Below are 21,417 nucleotides of genomic sequence, written 5' to 3' on the forward strand. Positions count from 1 at the left end.
GGAGAGGAGAGGAGAGGAGAGGAGAGGAGAGGAGAGGAGCCTAGCGGGGGAGTTTGTTTGGGATGTGAACTTGCTTTGGTACATGCCCACATGCATGCACTCAAAAGCACAAAAGTGCTCTGGGTCAGTGGTGGGAGTGAGCTGTCTTTTGTTTTAAGGCACGAAAAGACAGCCTTTTGAAAGTAACAGATCACGGTGACTTTCAGCTGTAGGAGAGAGGTCAATGCATGTCAGAGACAGAGAAATCTGCACATTAGCCACTTCTTTAGCGGTATGTTATCATCTAACCAAGCAAGCAGCTCAGCACCATACAGCCTTTTGCTCACTCCCCTCTCTTCTTGGGAGTATGGGGGAAAGAATTGGGGGAAAAAAATGTAAAACTTGTAGGTTGAGATAAAATCTATTTACTAAATCATAAAAGGAAGGTAGAAATAATAGTAATCATAATAATATAATATATATTTACAAAACAAGAGATGCACAGTGCAGTTGTTTACCATCCACCGACCGATGCCCAGCTGCCCCACTCCTAGCTCCCCTCAGTTTTATATTTTTTTCCCATGACACAGTATGTTATGGAATATCCCTGTGGCCATTTGGGTCAGCTGTCCTGGTTGTGTCCCCTTCCAGCCCCTCCGCCTTGTGCCTCCCCAACCCCCTTGCTGGCAGAATGGTATGAGATGTTGAAATACTGAAACATCCTTGGCTTTGTGCAGCACTGCTCAGCAATGAGTACAAACATTGGTGTGCTGTTAACACTGTTTTTCTCCTCCAGCCAAAACATAGCATCATACCAGACACCATGAAGAAAATCAGCTCTGTCACAGCTGAAACCAGGATGCTATAGCAGTTGCCACAGCCTCCAGACCTTCTCAGGGCCAACACAAAGCAAGTACATTATGTCGTAAGGCTACCCCTGGCCATCTTCCTACCTTGCTATTTTGCTAGCTTGCTTTCTCAGCCGGAGTTTTAGTATTAGTTTTTATCTCCAACCTCTTTCCATTCATAAATACAACCTACTGTCTCCTCCTCATATGCACAAACATATCTGGCACAGCAAATAACTTGAAACACTGCAGCCCAATTATTTTTTGAAAAAATATAAACTAGCATAACCTCGGGCTTGGAGCGGAAAGAAAGGAATCTCAATATTGAAATTCTCATGAGCTGAAGACACAAGAGTTTAGCAGGCAGTGAGGTTATTAGGGCTAAATCTTGCTCTGTGCTTCAGATATTAAACTGTAGTGAAGCAGCATGTTTAGTGCCAGAAGGAAGTTGCTCTGGGGCAAAGTCCTTCCTTCATTTTATTATCTCTGTTGTAAAGCAGCGTTATTACAAAATTGTATAATAGATGTTTCTAATTTTCACTCCGTGTAGAGACAAATTAAATCCAAGCTCTACTGCTATTATTCTGTGATTATCCAAGCTGGTCTATTCTTCTTTTTAGGGAGCTGAAGTGTTTCTTCCTCCTACAATTTTCTTGCCAGTGTTTGCTTCCTTTGATTCTTCTTCCTGTCACGCATCTTTTTGGCCTTAAGAGTCTTAACTTACAAGACATTCTCTAGTCTCTCCCATTCTCTTAGAAGAGTTCCTGCTCGTGCTTTAGGCTGGTAGCCATCTGCCTGTAAGATGCCCTACCTAACGTGGTTTTTGTACAGGATTTGGGATAAAATCGTGCATGTGTTCCTGACACTGGGGGCTCAGCACAGGTCACATGTCCCTTCTCAGTCTTGTAAGGTGGCTGATAAAGTAATGCGGACCAGAATGTTTTTTAAAGATGCTCCCTTTTACAGAGGAATCATCTAGTAAATTAAAAAATATTTTATTTTGAAACTGGAGTGATATTATAGTGCTTAATTAATTACGATTCTTTGTCTTCTCTTGTAATAATGCCATCCTGCATATTTTTTTAAAAGGCACCACTTTAAATAAACATCGCCTGAAAAGAAAAGCTAATATTCACTTTTTTTTCCCCCCCAGATTTATTGTTTCAATTTTTTCAACCTGAAATTTACCATGACAAGATCAAGGGACCTCTGTAGAGTTTGTTGGAGTACTCCTCCTGGTGAGAAATCCAATGAAGTGGTATTTATCCCCTTTTATAGGGGATAGGTCTTGCACCTCGTTCAAGACAACCCCCACTGACAATACATGCTGGGGGAGGAATGGATTGAGTACAGCCCTGCCAAAGAAGACCTGGGGGTACTGGTGGATGGCAGCTGGATGTGAGCCAGCAGTGTGCCCTCACAGCCCAGAAAGCCAACTGTATCCTGGGCTGCAGCAAAAGCAGCGTGGCCAGCAGGGCAAGGGAGGTGATCCTGCCCCTCTGCTCTGTGCTGGTGAGGCCTCACCTGGAGTGCTGTGTCCAGGTGCAGAGTCCTCAGTACAGGACAGATGTAGACCTGTTGGAGTGCATCCAGAGGAGGGCCACAAAAATGGTCCCAGGGATGGAACACCTCCTCTACAAGGACAGGCTGAGAGAGCTGGGGCTGATCAGCACAAAGAAGAGAAGGCTCTGAGGAGCCCTGGTAGCCACATTTCAGTATTGATAGGGGAGCTACAGGAAAGAAGGGGACAGACTCTTTAGCAGGGTCTGTGGTGATAGAACAAGGGTAAATGGTTTCAAGCTCAAAGAGGGCAGATTTAGGTTAAATATAAGGAAAAAGTCTTTTACGGTGAGGCTGGTGAGGCACTGGAACAGGTTGCCTAGTGATGTGGTTGATGCCCCGTCCCTGGAGACTTTCAAGGCAAGGTTGGATCAGGCCCTGGACAACCTGATCTAGCTGTGGTGTCCCTGTTCACTGCAGGGGAGTTGAACTAGGTGACTTCTGAACTCTACGGATTCTGTGACTTTATGATGATTCTATGATGATTTATACATTAGTGCTACTGTGCAAAGCACAAATATCTCATTACTGTTTCCTTTCCAGCAATTCTAATAACATGAAATATTTCTTCTCACAACTACTTCCTGTTTCAAAAATCTCAAATCACACACAGACACAAAAAGATTACAAACAACTTCACAGAAAATCTTAGCAGATGTTCTGTTGTTCAATTTGGTCAATTTGTGTTTGCAATGATGATAAAGGAACCTATAAAGACATGGAATTATTTCCCAAAGGTGGACCTTCCTTTGAATTTGCAGTTTTGTAATGAGAGAGCATGTAAGAAGATCTGTGGCTAAATCTTTCCACGTAATCCAGATCTCAAATTAAAGAAAGAACCCTCTGTTTCAGAAATCACAATTTGTGCTCACCTCTCCTTAGCACTGCCTTCAAAATGTTTCAGAGTCAAACATGCCCTTTCTTGACATGGATGTTACTGGCCCCCCATGGCATCTGACTACAGGGACTAATTCTGAACCAGGTGCCTACTTCTTTCCCAGGCCAAGACAATAAAAATCCTTAGTTTTGTTTCTGAACTCCTTGGGGAAAATGCCATTGAAATCTCTTGTTTTTGACTCATAGTGTATTGGTCATGCTAAGTCTGCAGTCTCCTTGAGAAGCTGTGTCTAAAAATGTAGGCAAGACATTTATTTTAAGACCTACAGCTGTTTTTTTAAAAAAGCTCCAGCACTGATTTATTTATTTTTTTAATCCCTAAGAAGTATGTGCAGTTTTAAAGAAAAAGTCCTATTCTGAAAGGATGCCACCACCAAGAGGATGAAATATCTCTGGACTTTGAAACTGCTTGCTACTTGTTTGGTATGGAAAGGATATATCTGAAGGGAAAGTGACCAGATGGCTTGCAACTGAGTGGTTTCAGTCATCTTTCAGTCCTGCTTACTTGTTTACCATTGCCAGCTACGTAGCGCAGGAGCTGTAGGCTGCTGACTTTCCCAGTGGTGGTCTGAAACAATTCAAGAGATTTCTGGGGTGTCCTCAAACCAAAGCCTGTTGTTTAGTTTCTTTTTCCATCCAGCGGTAGGAAAATCAGCAGGTGTGCAAGACAGAGCAGGCTGCTCTGAAATGGGTAGCAAGTGGAAAGGTCTTGGTTCCACTAGTAAGTGTTTTCCCTGCAGATGTAGGACTTCTTGCTTCTCCTCAGCCTCATCAGGCAGTCTTCAATGATTGATATGTTTTTTTTTCCTTTTCCTTTACATGAAGATTCTACTTGTGAGAATTATAAAATGAGCACATAAAGTTAAAACGTATATTACAAAGTGAGGGCTATTTCCTTGAATTTCTATGTGGAGCCTTTAAGCTTGTGGGCTGCTAGCAAAGAAGATGATGCTTCAAAACTGCGGGGGAAGTGTTAACATAGAAATGCATGCAAAGTTATCAGTTCAGAACTGGAAAACAGCTAACTTGGGACACAAGAACAAGATTATCTATCTCCATGAGAACGTGCCATCATGGAGACCGCTGGCATTGGTTATGTGTATTATGTGGAACAAAGGAGATATCATGTAGCTGGAGTGTACGGTAAACCCTAAAATGTTAGCCAAGGCCCAGCTTGCACCAAGTGAGGTGGCTGCAGGAGGTCTGTGGATGACACTGAGGGAGCAGAGCTATGCTCTTGGAGCATCGCACCGCCTCACTTTGCTCATGTTTTCCTTGTTGAGGCCTGGCCCTGGCTCAAAAAGAGTGAAGGGCACCATGAGGGGATGCAGAACTTCATGGCTGCCCAAGGGCTGCCACCCAGTGGGCCCTTTGGGGAAGATGGAGGAACCATAGACATGACTACAGAGAGCTTGTGCAAACCTGAATAAAGTGATTCCTGCACTGTCAGGCGGCAAACATTCCCAGCAGTGAGGGATTTCCATAGCTCTGGTGCACCAAAGCTCTTCTCCAACTCAGCAGCTGTTCCATGGCAGCAGCCCTGTAAAACAACACTATTATGAAATTACGATTCCCCTGTGAGTACTGTGCTGAAGCTATTTTTCTTTTCTAAACTGGATTAGCAGTCTCTGAGCTGAAGCAAGGCTACCTGCCAGAACATCAAGCCACATAAATAATGCAGGGGCACAAGGACAAGCAGAACCCACACGCCTTGGTGCGGCGGGGGCTGCCGCTGGAGGCTCTGACCTCCTCGAGGTGCAGACCTCGCTCTTTGCAGTACTCCGAGGGGGGAGAGTCTCAACCATCCTGGCTCCGTGCGCTCCTTCCCGGTCCGGGATTCGAACCTGAGGATTCACAACCTCTCCCTCCGCCGTCTCCAACTGCGCATGCTCAAGAACGCGGGTCGGCGAGGCACACGTGCAGCCGGCGTGCGGGGGTGGGAGGGAGTAGGGGGGAGAAGCGCATGCGCAAGCGGATGCCTGCGTGCATTCGTTCTGACGGGAGGGCGGGAGCGGGCGGTGTCCCGTGGGTGGTTCGGGCCGTGGTACTTGTGCCGGCGGCGGGGCGCGGCGAGCGGCACTGCCTCAGTCGGGTGCTATGGAGGAGCAGAGAGTGAGTGCTGCTGCCGAGCCCGAGGGGCTTCGGCGGGGCTCTGGGGCTGGCGGAGGGCTCGGGCGGCCTGTGCTAGGCGGTGGGGAGGCGGGAGCTGGGGGGTGCCCGGTGCCGCTGTCTGGAGCTGGTGCCGGTGCCGTGCCGGCCGGAGTCACTGGGGAGCAGGGGGCGATGTGCCTGGCCCGGAGCTGGGTATCTAAATACGGCGCTCTGCGCAAAGTTCTGACTCAGCCCTTCGGCTTGCGGGCCTTCGGGCTCCTCTGCTTTCCTCTGCCTGGAAGCTGCCTCGTGAGCAGCGTCTGTGCAGCTTGTGTTGCTCGTGGCCTACATCTTACGGATTAGGGATCTTTGTGATCTTTAAGTATTTCTGCACTGATGCTTTGTACTCACCGGTGCTGCTGAAGGTGAGATGCGAGTTGCTAAAAGGTGCCTCTGTGTGAGTCTGGGGCTGCTTTTAATGAATTAGCCTGAGAGAGAGCTGCAGCTGTTCTGGATGCTCCAGGTCGGTGTTCCTGATACCGGCAGTCGTGTTTGGGTTTCAGCGCTGCTGAGAGGTTCTGACGACAGTAGTGCAGTTGCAGTTTGTCTCATATTTCTCAGTGCTTTGTCTGCTAATTTGCTGTTGTCTTCAGTCTTTTTTCAAATTCTGGCAACTTCAAGGTGTGGAAGAAGTGCAGAAGGTTAGGCTAGTGGAGGCTTTGTAAGCGTGTCCTTTTTGAAATGTGGTCAGTGTGAGACTGAATTTAGGCCACTTCAGAAGCTCCATTTTGCATCCAGCTGTGTCATAAAACTTCGGTGTGATTGTGAGCAAGCTGACAACTTACTCTTTAAACAGAACTGAGGTAACTGTTTAGTTCATTGAAGTTTACTTTATAGCTTTTACCAGGTTTGCAGCTGCTTCAACAGGTGTCATGCGATGTCAGTTACTGGTTATTCAGAGGCGGATATATTGTCTTACTCTTATGCTGCTGGCAAAACAACAAGACACCACATGTTGCACAACTTCATTGCCTCTTTCATACCCTTTTATGTTGTCATCCTTTGTACATAAGCACGTAATAGAAAATCTTATGTATATTAATGATCAGAAAAAAAAGTGCATTGGCTGTGATTAAAAGCTGACATTATCTTCTACATTACCAATGCTTGTGCATTGGTAGTGTACTGGATTAATTTGGCGAGGTTTTGGTAGCGGATAGGCTGAAGAGGTGGCCTTTGAGAAGAGACCAGGGCTATCCTTGTGTCAAACAGGGACAATTCCAACTGGCTCCAAAATGTGCCCACTGCTGGCCACATGGAGATCACCAGCAGTGCAGATGGTACCTCTGTGAGAACACAATTTAAGAAGAGTAAAAAAACACTATGCACTATCTCTTGCGAAAGAGGAAAAGGAAGAAAAGCAGCCCTGCAGCCCCCAGTGTCAGTGCAGAAGGAGGCCAGGAGGTGTTCCAGGTGCTGGAGCCAAGAGTTCCCTGCAGCCTCTGAGAGAGACCATGGTGGAGCAGCCTGTGTGAAGGAATGTGTTTTTAGTTTTTACTTTTCCCTTTCCTAATCTGTTACCCAAGTTGGCAATAAGTTAAATTATCCTTTCCCAAGCTAAGTCTGCTTTGCCCATGGTGGCAATTGGTGAATGATCTCCTTGTCCTTGTCTCAACCACATGCTTCTTCACTTCATTTTGTCATCTTGCCCTGCTGAGGAGGGGAGTGAAAGAGTGTCTTGGTGAGCGCCTAGCCACTGTTGAAGGTTAACCTGCCTCAGGTGGTTAAGGAAAATCCTCTGTACTGTATTATTAGGCCTCTTGCATCTGTGTTTGCAGAAGGTGTCTTAGTCTTCAGGTTTCATCATACTTGATGGAATTTGTTTGGAGAAATTTGTGGCTTATTTCAAAAGTTCTGATGGATTGGTCAGTTTAACTTCAAGTGTGAAAAACCTTGTTTGCTAGTTTGCTTAGAGTTACTGCTGTGTTTTAGATCACTTGTTTGAAGGATTACCAAGCTTTCTTCAAATGTAGATCTTTTCCTTTAGTCACATGCATCTATAAAAGCCAAAAGCATTGTTCAGAATCATGTACAAGAAGACTAATTTTTTTCCGTGTGGTAGAACTGAATAAGCCCTAAAATCCGAGTTGAAAGAGGATTGGGAGTTTTCTTGTTCATCCAAATTGACAGTTATGTTTATAGGATCTAAGGCTTAACTGTGGGCTGACATGCAAAAACAATTGCTTCTGGTTGGTAATGAATGTAGAAGCAGCTGGTTGGATGATTGCATTTATCTGGCAGTCTGCACACAAAGGTGTCTTTTAAATATGTTAGACCAGCAATGAACAGATTCTGTAATGAAGTGATGAAGACTTGCTATGCTCACTGTTTCTGCAAGAAATGAATCTGGTTTTGTATCTGCACCTGACGGTCCTAATTCCAGGCACTGCTAGCAGTTGCGTTATGTGTTTTACAGCATGCGTTGTGATAGTGTTACGTAAAGCATTAGAATTTTTACTTTCTCCTGATAAAGTGCGACAGTATGCAAACAGTCCCAGTAAGTGCATCATAGAGGATTCTTTGAGAACTGGTGAGGAAGGGGATCAGTAAAAAGAGGCTTTGGGCCATTGGAAAGGTTTCTTAAAGGCAAGGTAACACCAGGGTTCACTGTAGAAGTAGGTGCTATAAAAGGATATAACAGTTTTCGTGCTTTTTAGCAGGTGTGAGATCAGTAGTAAATAGTTAAGAAATTGCTGGGGGGAGGGAGGTGGAACATGAGATAACGATCTCTGTGACATCATTTAGATAGCACACCTCAAAGGCTGGCTTATAAGCTCCTCTATCTACCTTGATTTCCTGTGTTGTCCAATAACGTTAAGCATTGCAACTTGAAACTGAGTTCAACTGAATGATAAATCCTAATTACGATTAAGACAGCTTTCACTTTTTTAACAAGCCACATAAACATAGCATTTTAGATTCAGTTTTGCTTTGAGAACGGATGTATTTGGCATTCTGATATGTTCAGAATTTGAACTTTACAATAAGACTGAGTTTTAAGTACCAAGACTTGATGTATTTTTATTATAGTCTTCAAATATGAGAATGACTTCTTAAAATTAAACTTTGTAGTCTGTTTTAATTTAAAAAAACAAGTTTTGATGTGCTTAGCAATTTTTCTGAGTACATACTTTGCAAGTTTAATCTACTGATTTTTAATGGCTGACAGTAATATATCACAGAACTTTTTCTTTCCCAATTATCACTAAGCTTTTGTCTTTGAGGTTGCTCTTAATTGGAATATACAAAGTATTTACCAAAGTATTTCACAACATGCAGAATAAGCTTACACATAGCTACTAGCCTTACTCTGCTAATCACATAGAATAAATTGTTAGCTTAGTTATTTACTCTAGCTTTTTTTTGTTTGCTATAGATAATGTTAATTTTTCTTCTGAGTTTCTTTTCAACTGCTTTATTTTCTTTATTGCTTCTCTGCTCGGTTGCTTTGCTCTCTCTTCTCTTTTAGAGAAGTTACATAGGGCAGTGTGGTGACAGTAAATTGCCTGGTTGTTTAGATGACTTGGGATTTTCAGAATAATTAAAGTTCTTTAATTTGGTAAAAGGCTTCTTTGGTCATTAGTACTCTTTTTTTCTTAACAAATGTATCTTGTGGTCTTGTATCAGAAGAGTTGAACTTACAATTAGAACATGCATGGTAAATTTTCATGTATTGAAGTGTTAAGTTGCAGAAGGACCTTGTAATTCTTTCTTACTTTTCTTTGTAATTCTAGGAGACCCTGCAAAGGATAATCTCTACTCTTGCGAACAAAAATGATGAAATTCACAACTTCATTGACATGCTGAACCAAACAATACAAAATGTTCAGGTATGTTTGTTAAGATTCGTAGCCTGTACATGGTGGGGAGTGGCTTTTTATCCGGTTTTGTCAGCCCTAAACTGGTTGTGTGGTGTGTAAGGGGTGGGCTATAAAAAAAATCAAGTTTAAAATATAACTTTGTGTTGGAACCAAATAGAAGAACATTTTACTTCTAAATTCTGCTTCAGCTTGGAAGATGTAGTGATCTTGCTTTTCTTGCAGAAAGCTATCTGGGGACTTGATTTGTTTGGAAGAGGGTATCTGATTTTGATGTGTGACCTCAGGCTCATTTTAGTTGCAAGTTGTCTATTTCAGATTTCTATTGGCAGACAGAAAAATGAGACTATCTGAACACATGAGAATTCTTTGCTCTTTCCATAGTTAGTATTTGCAAATTGTTGAGTTTAAGTCAACAGTTAAGCCTGAGTTGAAGACCATTTAGCTCTTACGTGAGGCTTTGGTTCCTTTAGTCTGTCAATAAGCAGTTGTTTCTTGTTAAAACTGAGCCAAGTTGATTTCAGAAAATGAAGTTATCCAGCAAATCTTTAAGATGGCTTTCTGAGTGCAGTTTAGTTTCAAATGAAAATTCTTCAGGTGGAAGTGACTAATATCCTGTTTACGAACATCTGGGAGCTAATACATAATTGTGAGAGGGGGGTGAAGGCTTTTTGGCATGGAACACAGTTGTCAAATGTTGGTTCTATGCAAGTTTGAGTATTAGAGTTTTCATGAATTTCAGATTTTGGCATATTGATATCATGTCTGCCTAAAAGGAGGCCCTCCATTTAATACTTTATGTGATAAAGTGAGGAGCAATAACAAGGTATATTCTGGTCCTGGCAAAGTGTATTTGCCTAAAGCAAACCGGATGATTTTCAGTCTAAAAGACAAGTGAGCCTGCATTGTTTCCACTACAAATTGCAGCAGTTTCCAATTCTCTTCTCAGATAAACTCTTCTAACGTGATTAGTGAGTTGGATGATGAATTTGATGGTCTGTATTCTGTATTGGATGAGATGAAGGGGAGCATGGCTAGTGCTATTCAGCAAGAACAGGCTCGTAAGATTCAAGCTCTTCAGGTGAGTGTAAAGCATAATCTGAGATTCTTTGCAACTAGGTACAAGAAATTTTAACCTAGTATTTAAAGTCTTAACTGAAAATGAGATTTTTGATAGTGTTGCAAGACATACAGTAAATACAAGGTAAATGTATTTGTGATTGCTTCTGTGGTCTCTTCTGGTCTCTAGTCTATGTTCTGGGCATTATTATATATCAAGGAAGTGGTATAATGTGTAACTTACAGGTGGAGAAAGGCTGCTTAGGACCTGGACATGTGTTTTCTATCTTCAAAATAATGAACAGCTTGAGTGAGATTGCTTTGTTTCTCCATTTGGAATACAAACAGAACAGTATATGAACCTGCTGATGCCTGAAGTGATTGATGTTTTTGTGAGTTTGTATGGAAAATATATGAAAATTGCTTAAGAACAAGTTAAACTGGTGCCTGCCAATAAACTTGTTAAATACATTTCATGGTTTTATGATTGTATGACTTAATGCAGGAGAATCTTTGAGATTGGCTTCAGAGATACAGAACTGAAAATGCAGCTTCTTGTAATAGGTATAAAATCCATATATTTACAGGTGTGTGTTGCCAGTTCTCACTAGCTGTCTCACTAGCTGCATGGGCCAAAGGATAATTAATCCTATGAACAGAAGCTTTTTTTTTTTTTAGACCATGTAAAGAAAAAAGCTAACTTGTATCATTCTTCTGCATCTGAAATCTTTTTACTTATTTGCTTATACATACCATTAAAGAAGTTGCTTGCTCTTGAAAGAAGTAGCCTTTTCTTAGCTAATCATTTTAAAGAAGCTTGAGGAACTATTTAATGCAAATTCCACAGGCCTCCTTACTGTGACTGCTTTACACTGATCTTTAAATATGAGGATAAAGCATTTCAGAATTTCTGGTATACATCTTAAGTTTTACTTTCCCTTGTCCAGTTTTATTTATCTCTTCATGTCTGCTCTAAGGCCTTCTGAACATCCTCAGCAGATGGTGGTCACGCACCTCTAGGCGTACTTAAAATTTAAAGAATAAGTGCTTCTCAATAAATAACTTGTAGGAAGAATTCAGCTGTAGCTTATGTCAATTTTTCTACCATATACAGTGAATGAAAGCTGAGGTTCGTCTTGCAAGTAACTGTTCTGGAGAGGAGAACTATTTTGATAGTTAACCAAATGGTTGTCTGACTTGAGAAATTTTCTTGTTAATATCTGTTAATTTTCCGAAGGTTAATCTAATTTGGTCGAATGATGCTATTTAAACACATTGTAAAGCTTGTTCCTGCACTGGCCATGAATTGCTGCTTGGTATAGGTGTTGAACAGGGGAGTTACTGTTTATATTGGATGAGGATGAAAACAAATACAGTGTTGCAGATACTAACACAATTGTTAAATTCTTTATTGGTCTTTCAGTTGGGGCTGTTGTCAAGCTCATTTGCCTAAGGGATGTTCTCTTTATTTGATGACAGATAAAAATTCCTTTGAGGTGCACAGAAAAAGTGCTTTTTCCTAACAGTGAACCTACTAAAACAAACTGACTGATTAAAAATTGTTGTGTTGAATGCATCAATCCAAACCATTACCATTGACTGGAAGTAAGCATTGTATGAGGAAATCAAAAGCCTTCAGTGTGGTCTAACCCTTATGTTTAAGGGAATTGACTTTCTTAATTTGTCTTCTTGAAATGCTTATATTGGAGTTGTGCAGTAGTTTAAAAGACTGAGGATTTAATTTTTAAGCTAGTTTTACAAAGTTTCTTGGAAGTTAGTGCTGAAAAATTAGAAATTACTCTTGTATCTTGCTTTAAAAGTACTTTTTTTTTAGCGCAGTGTATTTTATTAACACTGAAGTGTTGGATTTTCACAGCCAGACATTTATGGTCAATGGCTCTATATTCAGGTTGAAGTCAGTGATGAATGGTGTCCTCCAGGGATCTGTCTTGGGTCCAGTGCTCTTCAACATCTTTATTAATGACATAGACAGTGGGATTGAGCAAATTTGCTGATGACACCATGCTGAGTGTTGCAGTTGATAGGGCAGAAGGAAGGGATGCTATCCAAAGGGACATTGAAAAGTGGATCCATGTGAACCTGATGAGGTTCAACAAGGCCAAGTGCAAGGTATTGCACTTGGGTGGGGGCAGTCCCATATATGTATACAGACTTCAAGAAGAACTCCTTGAGAACAGCCTTGTGGAGAAGGTCTTTGGTATTGTCATGGATGAAAGGCTGGGCATTAGCCAGCAGTGTGCACTTGCAGCCTGGAAGGCTAATTTTCCCCTAGGCTGTATCAAAAGGTGGGTGCTTAGCAGGGTTGTCCCTCTCTACTCTGCTCTTGTGAGGCCCCTTCTTTAGTACTGCATCTGGGCCTGGGGCCCCTAGCATAAGAGAGAGGTGGAGGTGTTGGAGCATGTCAAGAGAAGGGCTGGAGGACCTCTCCTGCAAAGACTGGCTGAGGGAGCTGGCCTTCTTCAGTGTGGGGAAGAGAAGGCTTTCCAGTACTTGAGGGGCACTCAGGAGGGAGACTGACTTTTTATGCAGTCTTACAGTGACAGGACAAGGGGGATAGTTTTAAACTAAAAGTGTGCAGACATGACCAGGCTAGATGGGGCCCTGGGCAACCAGATCCAGTGGCTCACAACCCTAGCCACAGCAGGGGTTGGAACTGGGTAGGTTTTATTGTCCCTTCCATCCCAAGCTATTCTATGAAAATGTTACTTGCTATTAACTTGTTTAGAATTATTACAGTATATTAAGTGTCACATGGATAGAAAGACATCTTGAATGGCTGCTGACAAGCTGCTGCCAGGTGTAAAATGTGCATCTTGCTTGACCTGCTGTTTGTTTACAATCCTATAGAGTATTCAAAATTAATCTGTTTGGGGGTATATATCCATAGTTAATTATATTAGAAATTCCTTATGCACTACTTTATTTACTGGAAATAGTATTTTATTAATGGCTGGCTGTCAGTTGATCCTCAAAGAAGTTTCTCATTGCTCTTCTTTCTCTGTTCCTCTTTCCTTATCCTCATTTGTTATACTGTAGTACTTGTTTTTAGGATTCCTGTGCCAGTTCTAGAGCTGTATGGGAATAAAAAGCCTTCCCTTTTGCAGTGTTACTGCTCCAAGTTCATTGATGAAGGACAGTTTCGTAGGTAGAAATAAGAGCGTACACAGACTTCAGCATTTCATTGCTTCTGAAATCCTATTGTTGTGAGAAACATGCCTTAAAAATCAAATCTACCTTTTATATCAGGTTTCTGCATTCACTACCAGATCAGCTGTATTTCCCTTTTGTATTTGTAGAATGTACTCTGTATCACTGTGCACTTGTCAAGCAGAGTGAAGTTCTAGTTAACACTCACTGTATATCAACTGCCTAGCTAACGTAACTTTTAAAGTTGTTAAAGAGGCATAGCAAAGCCGTGTAGCTGAAATACTAGTACTTAGCAAATAAATTTTTAAATATGAATACATAAAAATATTCTTTTTTTCTTCAGAATCAGCTTAGCCAATGTAGTAATGCCCTGGAGAGTTCTGAAGAGCTGCTGGAACTTGCTGCGCAGTCGCTGGACATAAAGGACCCTGTGAAATTCTCAGAGGTAGAAAATGTTAAATGGATTTGTGTTAGGGAGGTGCTGATATTTGGATTAATTTGTAGTAGCCTTTGCATTATGGTAACGGACTCAGCAGAGTATTAACTGTGTTGTTTAGCCTATAGTCTTGAGTTTTAACTTGCTTTTGTCAAGCTGGCCTATTAAGATCTGGTGTTCAAAGAAGTGTAGTCTGTGGTCAAGTTCAAATGTGATCATCTGAGAGTGCTCACAAAACTATATGAATGAAGTCCAATAACTTTTTCCAGTTTAAGTAGCATTAGGGGCTTGCAATACAACTGCATGTCTTCAGGCAGTTCATTGAAGCTTTAGTAGCTCCATCAGAAGTACAGGGTTAACCTGAACATCTGTAGTGTAACTCTTAACATGGGCCATGGTGGACTCAACTCTGAGACATTTGTTACTCTAATGCAGATGTGTGGGGTTGATGATTGGTCAAAAAGAAGCTGCAGAGCCTACACTTGGCCCCTGCATAAGCACAGTTAACCTGTTCCAGTCTTCTTTCAGTTGCTCTAGTATCAGTGTCACTTCATGTTACTTAAGTGTATATATTAAAAAAATTTGAGACCCTACGTGCTCAGCTGTGAGGCCATTCTAAATTGGTCCATCATGACTGCTACTCTACACAATCTCTACGAAAATAGATATTGTCTTATTTAGTGTGAGGAGGAAGGAAAAGGAATGCCTTCTCATAGATAACTATCAGTGTTTAGCAAATCTGTACTGATGCAAGGTAAGTCAACCCAGAAAGTGACGGTGAAATAAATCCTGGTAAAACTGAACTGAAACTTTGTGGTAATCAGCCCTTGAAACTATGGCAAATGTCCTGTTATTTGCCCTACGCTATTGCATGACACTTGCAAAACATCCCTGTATTCTAAATGCCGTTGTATTTGTTTTGCAGAACTTCATGAAGGCTATGGAACTCTAATTTATAATCTAAACCCTTTATCTTTTCTGAAAGATCTCATGAAACTGAATTCAGGACAACTCTTCCTATAAACCTGCTAATGTATTTATATACTGTGAAGGCTAGAGCCAGTTTTGGGCCTTGCGCTGTGATTCTAATACAAATGATGCAAGCTTTGTCTCAACGTGCTTATGAATGAGAGCCAGCACGTGCCTAACTGGAAGAAGGATATATTTACAAACTAATTAAACTGTTCTTGGTATACACCATCTTAGTTCAATTGGTTCTCTAATGTAACTTGCTGTAATAATTCTCACAGTAGTAGCAGGATCAGCCCCACCAAATCCATGAACATATTACTTCTTGTCTCTCTGTCTTTTAATGGGAACAAGAACACAAATTACTCTAAGGAATGGGCAGGAAAGCTGTCTTACGTTGCCTGTTATACCTTCTGGCAGTGTGTGTGCTGTCTTGCCTTCAGTGTCAGTTTTGGTTCATTTGCCTTGAAGAGTAACAATTCCTAAGCTAAATGTTTTTCCTAGCATTTCAGTTTGATTTGTCTTTTCTGACTTCTAGTGGTTTGTAAAGATGCTAATTCTTGAGCAGTATGTAGAATGTGGCTTTGTATTCACTGTAAGTTGTTTGTGTACAGATAATCTCTAATGCTTTTTTCCAATTAAATATGTAATGGCAAGTTATTAAATGTTTAGGAGAAAATGTCTTTAAATTTGGAGTTTGAGGCTTAAGATACAGGAGTCCAGTTCACTGAACTCCCAATATCTAGGATTTTACTCTTTTTACAATAGCTTGAATTTAAAAATGTCTCAGGTATTTCAGGCATAGTAATACTGAATTGACTATTAGCTAGTTAAATCTACTGGACTGTTAATGGGAATACCTTTTTTAATTGGCATATTTTTTTGGATCCTACAATAAATCAAGAAAAACTCACTCAAGACTAGGTTGGTTATTTTTTTAGTGTAGGTTTTTTATACTTTTAATGAATTAGCTTACCTGGAGGTCAGAGCATGAATGCCAAACACATGCAAGGGTGCAGTGGTTGGATAGGATGTGATTTGACACTGCTGTGCAGCCAACAAGAAATTGGCTGTGAACCCTTTTTTGTCAGTGGTCTGGAAGCAAACTAAATACAAAGGAGTTAAGACAAGACTGTCTTGCAGAGAAGTGTGTTCACTGAATCCTGAATGCCACCTATTCCACCAGATGTAGAGATTATGAAGAAGGCTTTGTAAGTAACACTGACTTGTCTACAGCTGCCATGTAGGAAACTCAGTAATAGTTCCAATGATAACTTTGGTTTGATATTGAACAAAGCTATCTCTTAAGCTAAATTATTTATAAACATTTGTTCTTTCTAATTCCTGCTTTGGAAACAAAATTACTTTTATATAGCAGGTTTATTTTTTCCCCCTTCATTTATACTTAATAGAAAAAATTAAGTCCCTCATTTCTGTTTGACTTGCAAGTTTATTTACATATAGTCTTTGGAAAGGATGGTAGTAAAGATGAGTACTACCTTAGTAGAAGTGTTAACTGCAAGTACAGATTCAACAGGTCTAGCTAAGCCATCATGACTTCTACAGTAATATTTTCAGTTTGCAATTCCTCTTGGTGATGGACTGAGATTTCTGTCTTTCCAAATGCCAGTTAAGATTTGTCTTTGAAATATGACATTGTTTTTTCACCTTCTTCAGTGGTATCGCTTAAAAGCTGAGGAAAAACTGTGTTTTGTGTTTTGGAATATTGGCATACAGAAACTGCCTTTTAGGAAGTGGTGTTGGAGTAGTACAATAACTTTCCAAGGAAACATTAGTCCTATTAATTTTTGTGTGAATATACATCATAGATAAGTTGAGTACGGCTAAATACCACTAAGCACTTTACAATTTAAATGGTAAAATTTAATGATTATTCCCAACTTATTCATGAGGCTCTTTTGAAATACGTTGGAGAGTAACTTAATTGATGCAGAGAAATCTGCAGAGACAAAATTACAGACAGGAAGTTTGGTAATTTGGAACTGGTTTTCTGTGGTTCTTGGGATTGATTTGTCTCCAGGTAGTATACATTATTGCAATTCTAACTAACACTATTAACAGGCTTTATGGAAATTTTTTAATGCAAATGTTGAACTTGTTATGATTCTCAAATCTGAGCAATAAAACTGAGATTGTTCTCAGTCTTCTTGCATGGTACTGCCTTTGAAACTTGCATGGAAGTGCTAACTACCTTCTCTCTCTTCTCCCTGATGTGCCTCAAGGCTGCCAGACAGATCAAAGATAGGTACAGTACAAAGCCTACTCTTTTTGTCTCTTTGAATTAGTTTTATCCTTGAAAATGCATTTATTTTTAAGGAACATAGTCAGCTTAAATCAAATTCATGGACTGTACTTTCTTAAGTGTTCCTCAACTTCTGAAAGAGAGCTAAAACTTTTTTTTCCCCTCTTCAGTGTTGTTCCTTGCTGGTTCTGGACCATTCGTCCCTAGATGAAAAGGTGTTTTTAACACAGGGAAACATATAGCTACTGCAAAACTTCTGATTGTTTTAATAACTGATGGATAAAGTTGAATAATATTTCAAGCTGACTCTGTTCCTTTAAATTGTGATCAAATCTTGATTAATTTATTACCACTTAGACTTTTGCTCGCAAACTTTAAGTATTTCTGGTGATATCACTGGACTGTTATAAATTAATTCACTATTTCCAGTGGGTTTTCCTTGAATGGTGTCTTGAAACTACTGTTTAGAAATGAATTTTTTTCTGTTTGAAAATAAATGCGAAGACCATCCATCTTCTTAAGCTGGAAGTGTTAATTGTGCTCTGAGAGTCTGACGTCCTGGTTCAGAAAGCTTGGTGTGTTGTGCGTAACAATTCATAAGACAATTTGTAGGGTATTACCTATGTATGTTACTCCTACTGACCAAATAGGTTTGCTTTCAGCTTACGTATTTTCAAGGGAGAATCTGGTTGTCTAAATTGTCTGGAGTTTTATGTAAAATTAGTAACTGATAGAGAAACCTTCGGTTTTCCAAGGGTGAAAAACTGGAGTAGTTAACAGATCAGATGGATAGTGGCAGTAATAGGAATCTTAGCACTTCAGAAATTAATACTTAACTATGAATACTTAGAAAGTAATACTTTAAAAGTATCCTCTTATCCTTTCTGGTTTCTTGAAATGCTCTGTAATCTTAATGCTTCTGAACCAATTGAAACAGGTTGTCAGTGTAAGATTGGCTCCTGTAGAGAAGTTAATGCCTAAAGCTGACTTGGTATTCTGTTACAGCTAATCAGAGTCTTTTTCCTTCTTAAGAAGAGATTTAGTCTTAACAGTCAGGCCAGGCAGTGGAATCTGGCTGCTACCTGCCCGTTCTGAATTTCAGGAGGTTAACTGTGTCTTGGGATGTTGTCTGTTTTACTGTGCTCACTTCATTGCCATAATTGTCTTATTTCTCACAACTATAATCTTGTCATGCTTGTATCTTTAACATGCAGCTTCATATTTATTCCTTTCTTCACTGTCTAACACCTTTATGTTTTTCATCATTCTTTAACATGTGTAGTTAGCACACCATTTCTATTATATGCCAGTGAAGCACTTAATACTTCACGGGAAGTCATATGCGTAAGGTGTTCTAAAGATATAACAAACCTGTGAGTATAGATTGGATGTTAGTGTTTCCAGCTGACTTTCTGTGAATGATGTCTTTTTTTCTAGTTAATCTTTTTTACAGCAAAGACCCTTGTGCTGCCTCAAATAAATGTTATTCAAATTCTGCTGCATGGCCTGATGACTTCTGTGTTAAAGAACCGGAAAGGAGACTTATTATTTTATTTTGGTCTAGTCCAGGTAGTACTGAAGTGTCCTAAGAGTATTCATAATAAGGTCTAACCAAAAATTCTAGAAGTGGAAATGGGGTAGTGTTTTGGTATGTCTTATAAGACAGATCAAATACTTGCGTGCTCCAGAATTCTATCCATCTGCAACCTAAGCATTTCATCCATGCATAAGATCAGAGGTAGAATCAAAATCAGAAGATTCAGGTTTTTCACTAATATTTATTAATGCCTTTCAAGCAACATTTAGCTATAGAAAATGCATTCCACTTTATAAATAGTGAGTGAATATTGTCTGTTTTGGACTACTGAAACTTAATGCTTTAAGTTTCAAATTTCTGAATACGTGAAATGCAATCTCATTCTGCATCGTTCCAGATTTTTTTGTACTTCCTCATTTTATGTAAGGTAATACAAGTTCTTTGTTTCAAATCAGACTCTGAGGCATTAAAGACAGGCTTGAAGTTTTCTCTAGTCATTTTTAGTATCTCTTTGTCTAGTAATAGAACCGCTGGGAACCTGTACTGTAGTGTCTTTGAGACATCAAGACTATTTTGGAATCTGTGCTAAACAGTTACGGAAGACTAGAACATCTTCTAGTAGTTCAGAATATTTTTTGGCTAACAGTTTGAAATTAACAATACAGATGATCAGATTGCTGTTTCTGAAACTGGTCTTAAACAATACAAAACGTGTTTTGCTAATACTGCTTTCCTGACTTTAGAGTCACAGTGGCTTCAGCATTTCGCATCTCTCTGAAACCAGAGGTCAGTGACAGTATGACTCATTTGATGGTGGACTTCACCCAGGAAAGGCATGCACTCCAAACTGTTAAGTTTTTGCCAGGTAAAACTGTATGCAGTGAGTTTAATTTGTTACTACTTCAATAAATCACTATATTTAAAAAAATCCTCCTGCATCCTAATGAGTAGTTTTTATTTGGATGTAAAGCTGAATGTCTTGATGGTAAAAAGTTTTCTAGTTTTTTGTTCATTTCTACGTAATATGGCACTTCTGAGAATGATATTTTCATTTTCTGAAATGGGAATATGTCTGCCAGACCATGTGTTTGTTTTTTGTCCTTGAGTTGTATGTTCTTCTGTACTTGGTGAAGCTATCTGAAGTTTCTGAACACCGCACCTCATAGCTTGATGCTTAGTGATGCTCTGAAGTCCTAGTAACCTGTAGTAAATTGTGCATGGAACTGTAAGCTATTAAGTTACTTATGCATAGTGATATGATCTAAAATACATGATAATGGTTATCTACTATGATAGTGGAACTTTTGAAATTATCTGTTGTGGTTTAAGCTGGCCTGTAGCTCAGCACCACACAGCCATTTGCTTGCTTGCCCACAACAGGATGGGAGAGAGAACTGAAAAAAAAAAGTAAAAGTGCAAGAACTCGTGGTTTGAAGTAAGGACAGTTTAATAAGAAGGGGGTAAAAAACACAAAAAACCCTGCAAGAATATGCACAACAACAAATGGTGCACAATATAAGTCCTCACCACCAGCTGGCTGATGCTGTGCCAGTACCCTAGCGAAGACAACTCCCTCCAGTTTTTATTGTTCAGACTGACACAGAATCATAGAATCACCAAGGCTGGAAAAGACTTCCAAGATCATCTAATCCAAATGTCTACATACCACCTTATTTCCCCACTAACCCATGTCCCTTACTACAACATCTAAACATTTCTTGAACACCTCCAGGGACGGTGACTCCACCACCTCCCTGGGCAGCCTGTTCCTGCACTGACCACTCTTTCTGAGAAGAAATTTTTCCTGATATCCAACCTGAATCTCCCTTGGCACAACTTGAGGCTGTTCCTCTAGTCTTAATGCTGGTTACACGGGAGAAGAGGCCAACCTCCACAGATGGTGAGGGAGAAACCTTAAAAGGCAACAAACAACAGGAGGTGTTCTAAAGGCCTCATCGTATGGCATGTTCCTCTGGTCAGTTTAGGTCAGCTGTCCTGGCGGTGTCCTTTCCTAGTGTCTTGTGCACCCCTATCCTCCTCACTGTCAGAGCAGCATGAGAATCAAACTTTGTAGCATAAGCACTGCCCAACTGCAGCTAATGCACTGGTATGTTATCAATGTTATTCTGATCCTAAATCCAAGACACAGCACCATACATACCAGCCAACATGAACATTATCGTATCTAAGACAGAATGCTATCACAGCTGTTTGATGGTAAATTTAGATGGTATATTCCATTATATGTTTCAATTTTATTCATTTCTTTCCTGTGTTCTTTCCACTTTGCCCTTGACTGATACTAAGAATATATTGACAAGAATACTGCTGGCAGGGATGTAAATTGCTTCGTCTGTATGTCACTAATCCAAATCTGTGAAGGACTTAGCAGCATCAGTTTACAATTTGCCCATCTATCTTTTATGCTGCAGATACAGTACATAGTAACAGGCATAATAAATTATCAGCGATATTTCTCATGCTTAGCTAACACTGTCTAGGCAGAAATTTCCATTGTACTCTTAGACTCTGTTAGTCATTGCTTTGTATTTTATATGTAAGGGAACAATCTAGATTATCTGATCTCATTGTGCACACTTAACAAAGATGAGAGTGTTAAAATCTGACTCCAAGCAGTCATAATCTTATGTCTTGATGAAGATACAATTTTGTATGACCCTCCTTATATACATGCATTTTTCTTTATCAAATTTTTGAATTTAAATTGTTTG

General features: G+C 40.1%; 1 protein-coding gene across 5 annotated transcripts in view; it reads left to right on the plus strand.

The window, feature by feature from the left end:
- The window catches only part of FSD1L (fibronectin type III and SPRY domain containing 1 like), a 28,910-nt gene continuing 12,739 nt past the window's right edge, over nucleotides 5,247-21,417 (plus strand). For all 5 annotated transcript variants that reach the window (XM_021380740.1, XM_021380741.1, XM_021380744.1 and 2 more), the window contains exons 1-6: nucleotides 5,247-5,396; nucleotides 9,170-9,265; nucleotides 10,203-10,334; nucleotides 13,824-13,925; nucleotides 17,129-17,151; nucleotides 19,429-19,550. In XM_021380740.1, coding sequence (XP_021236415.1) covers nucleotides 5,382-5,396; nucleotides 9,170-9,265; nucleotides 10,203-10,334; nucleotides 13,824-13,925; nucleotides 17,129-17,151; nucleotides 19,429-19,550 — 490 coding nt within the window. In that variant the 5' untranslated portion in view covers nucleotides 5,247-5,381. The remainder of the gene's footprint in view (nucleotides 5,397-9,169; nucleotides 9,266-10,202; nucleotides 10,335-13,823; nucleotides 13,926-17,128; nucleotides 17,152-19,428; nucleotides 19,551-21,417) is intronic.

This window comes from Numida meleagris, chromosome Z (genome assembly GCF_002078875.1).
Source record: "Numida meleagris isolate 19003 breed g44 Domestic line chromosome Z, NumMel1.0, whole genome shotgun sequence".
In the NCBI taxonomy this organism is placed as follows: domain Eukaryota; kingdom Metazoa; phylum Chordata; class Aves; order Galliformes; family Numididae; genus Numida; species Numida meleagris.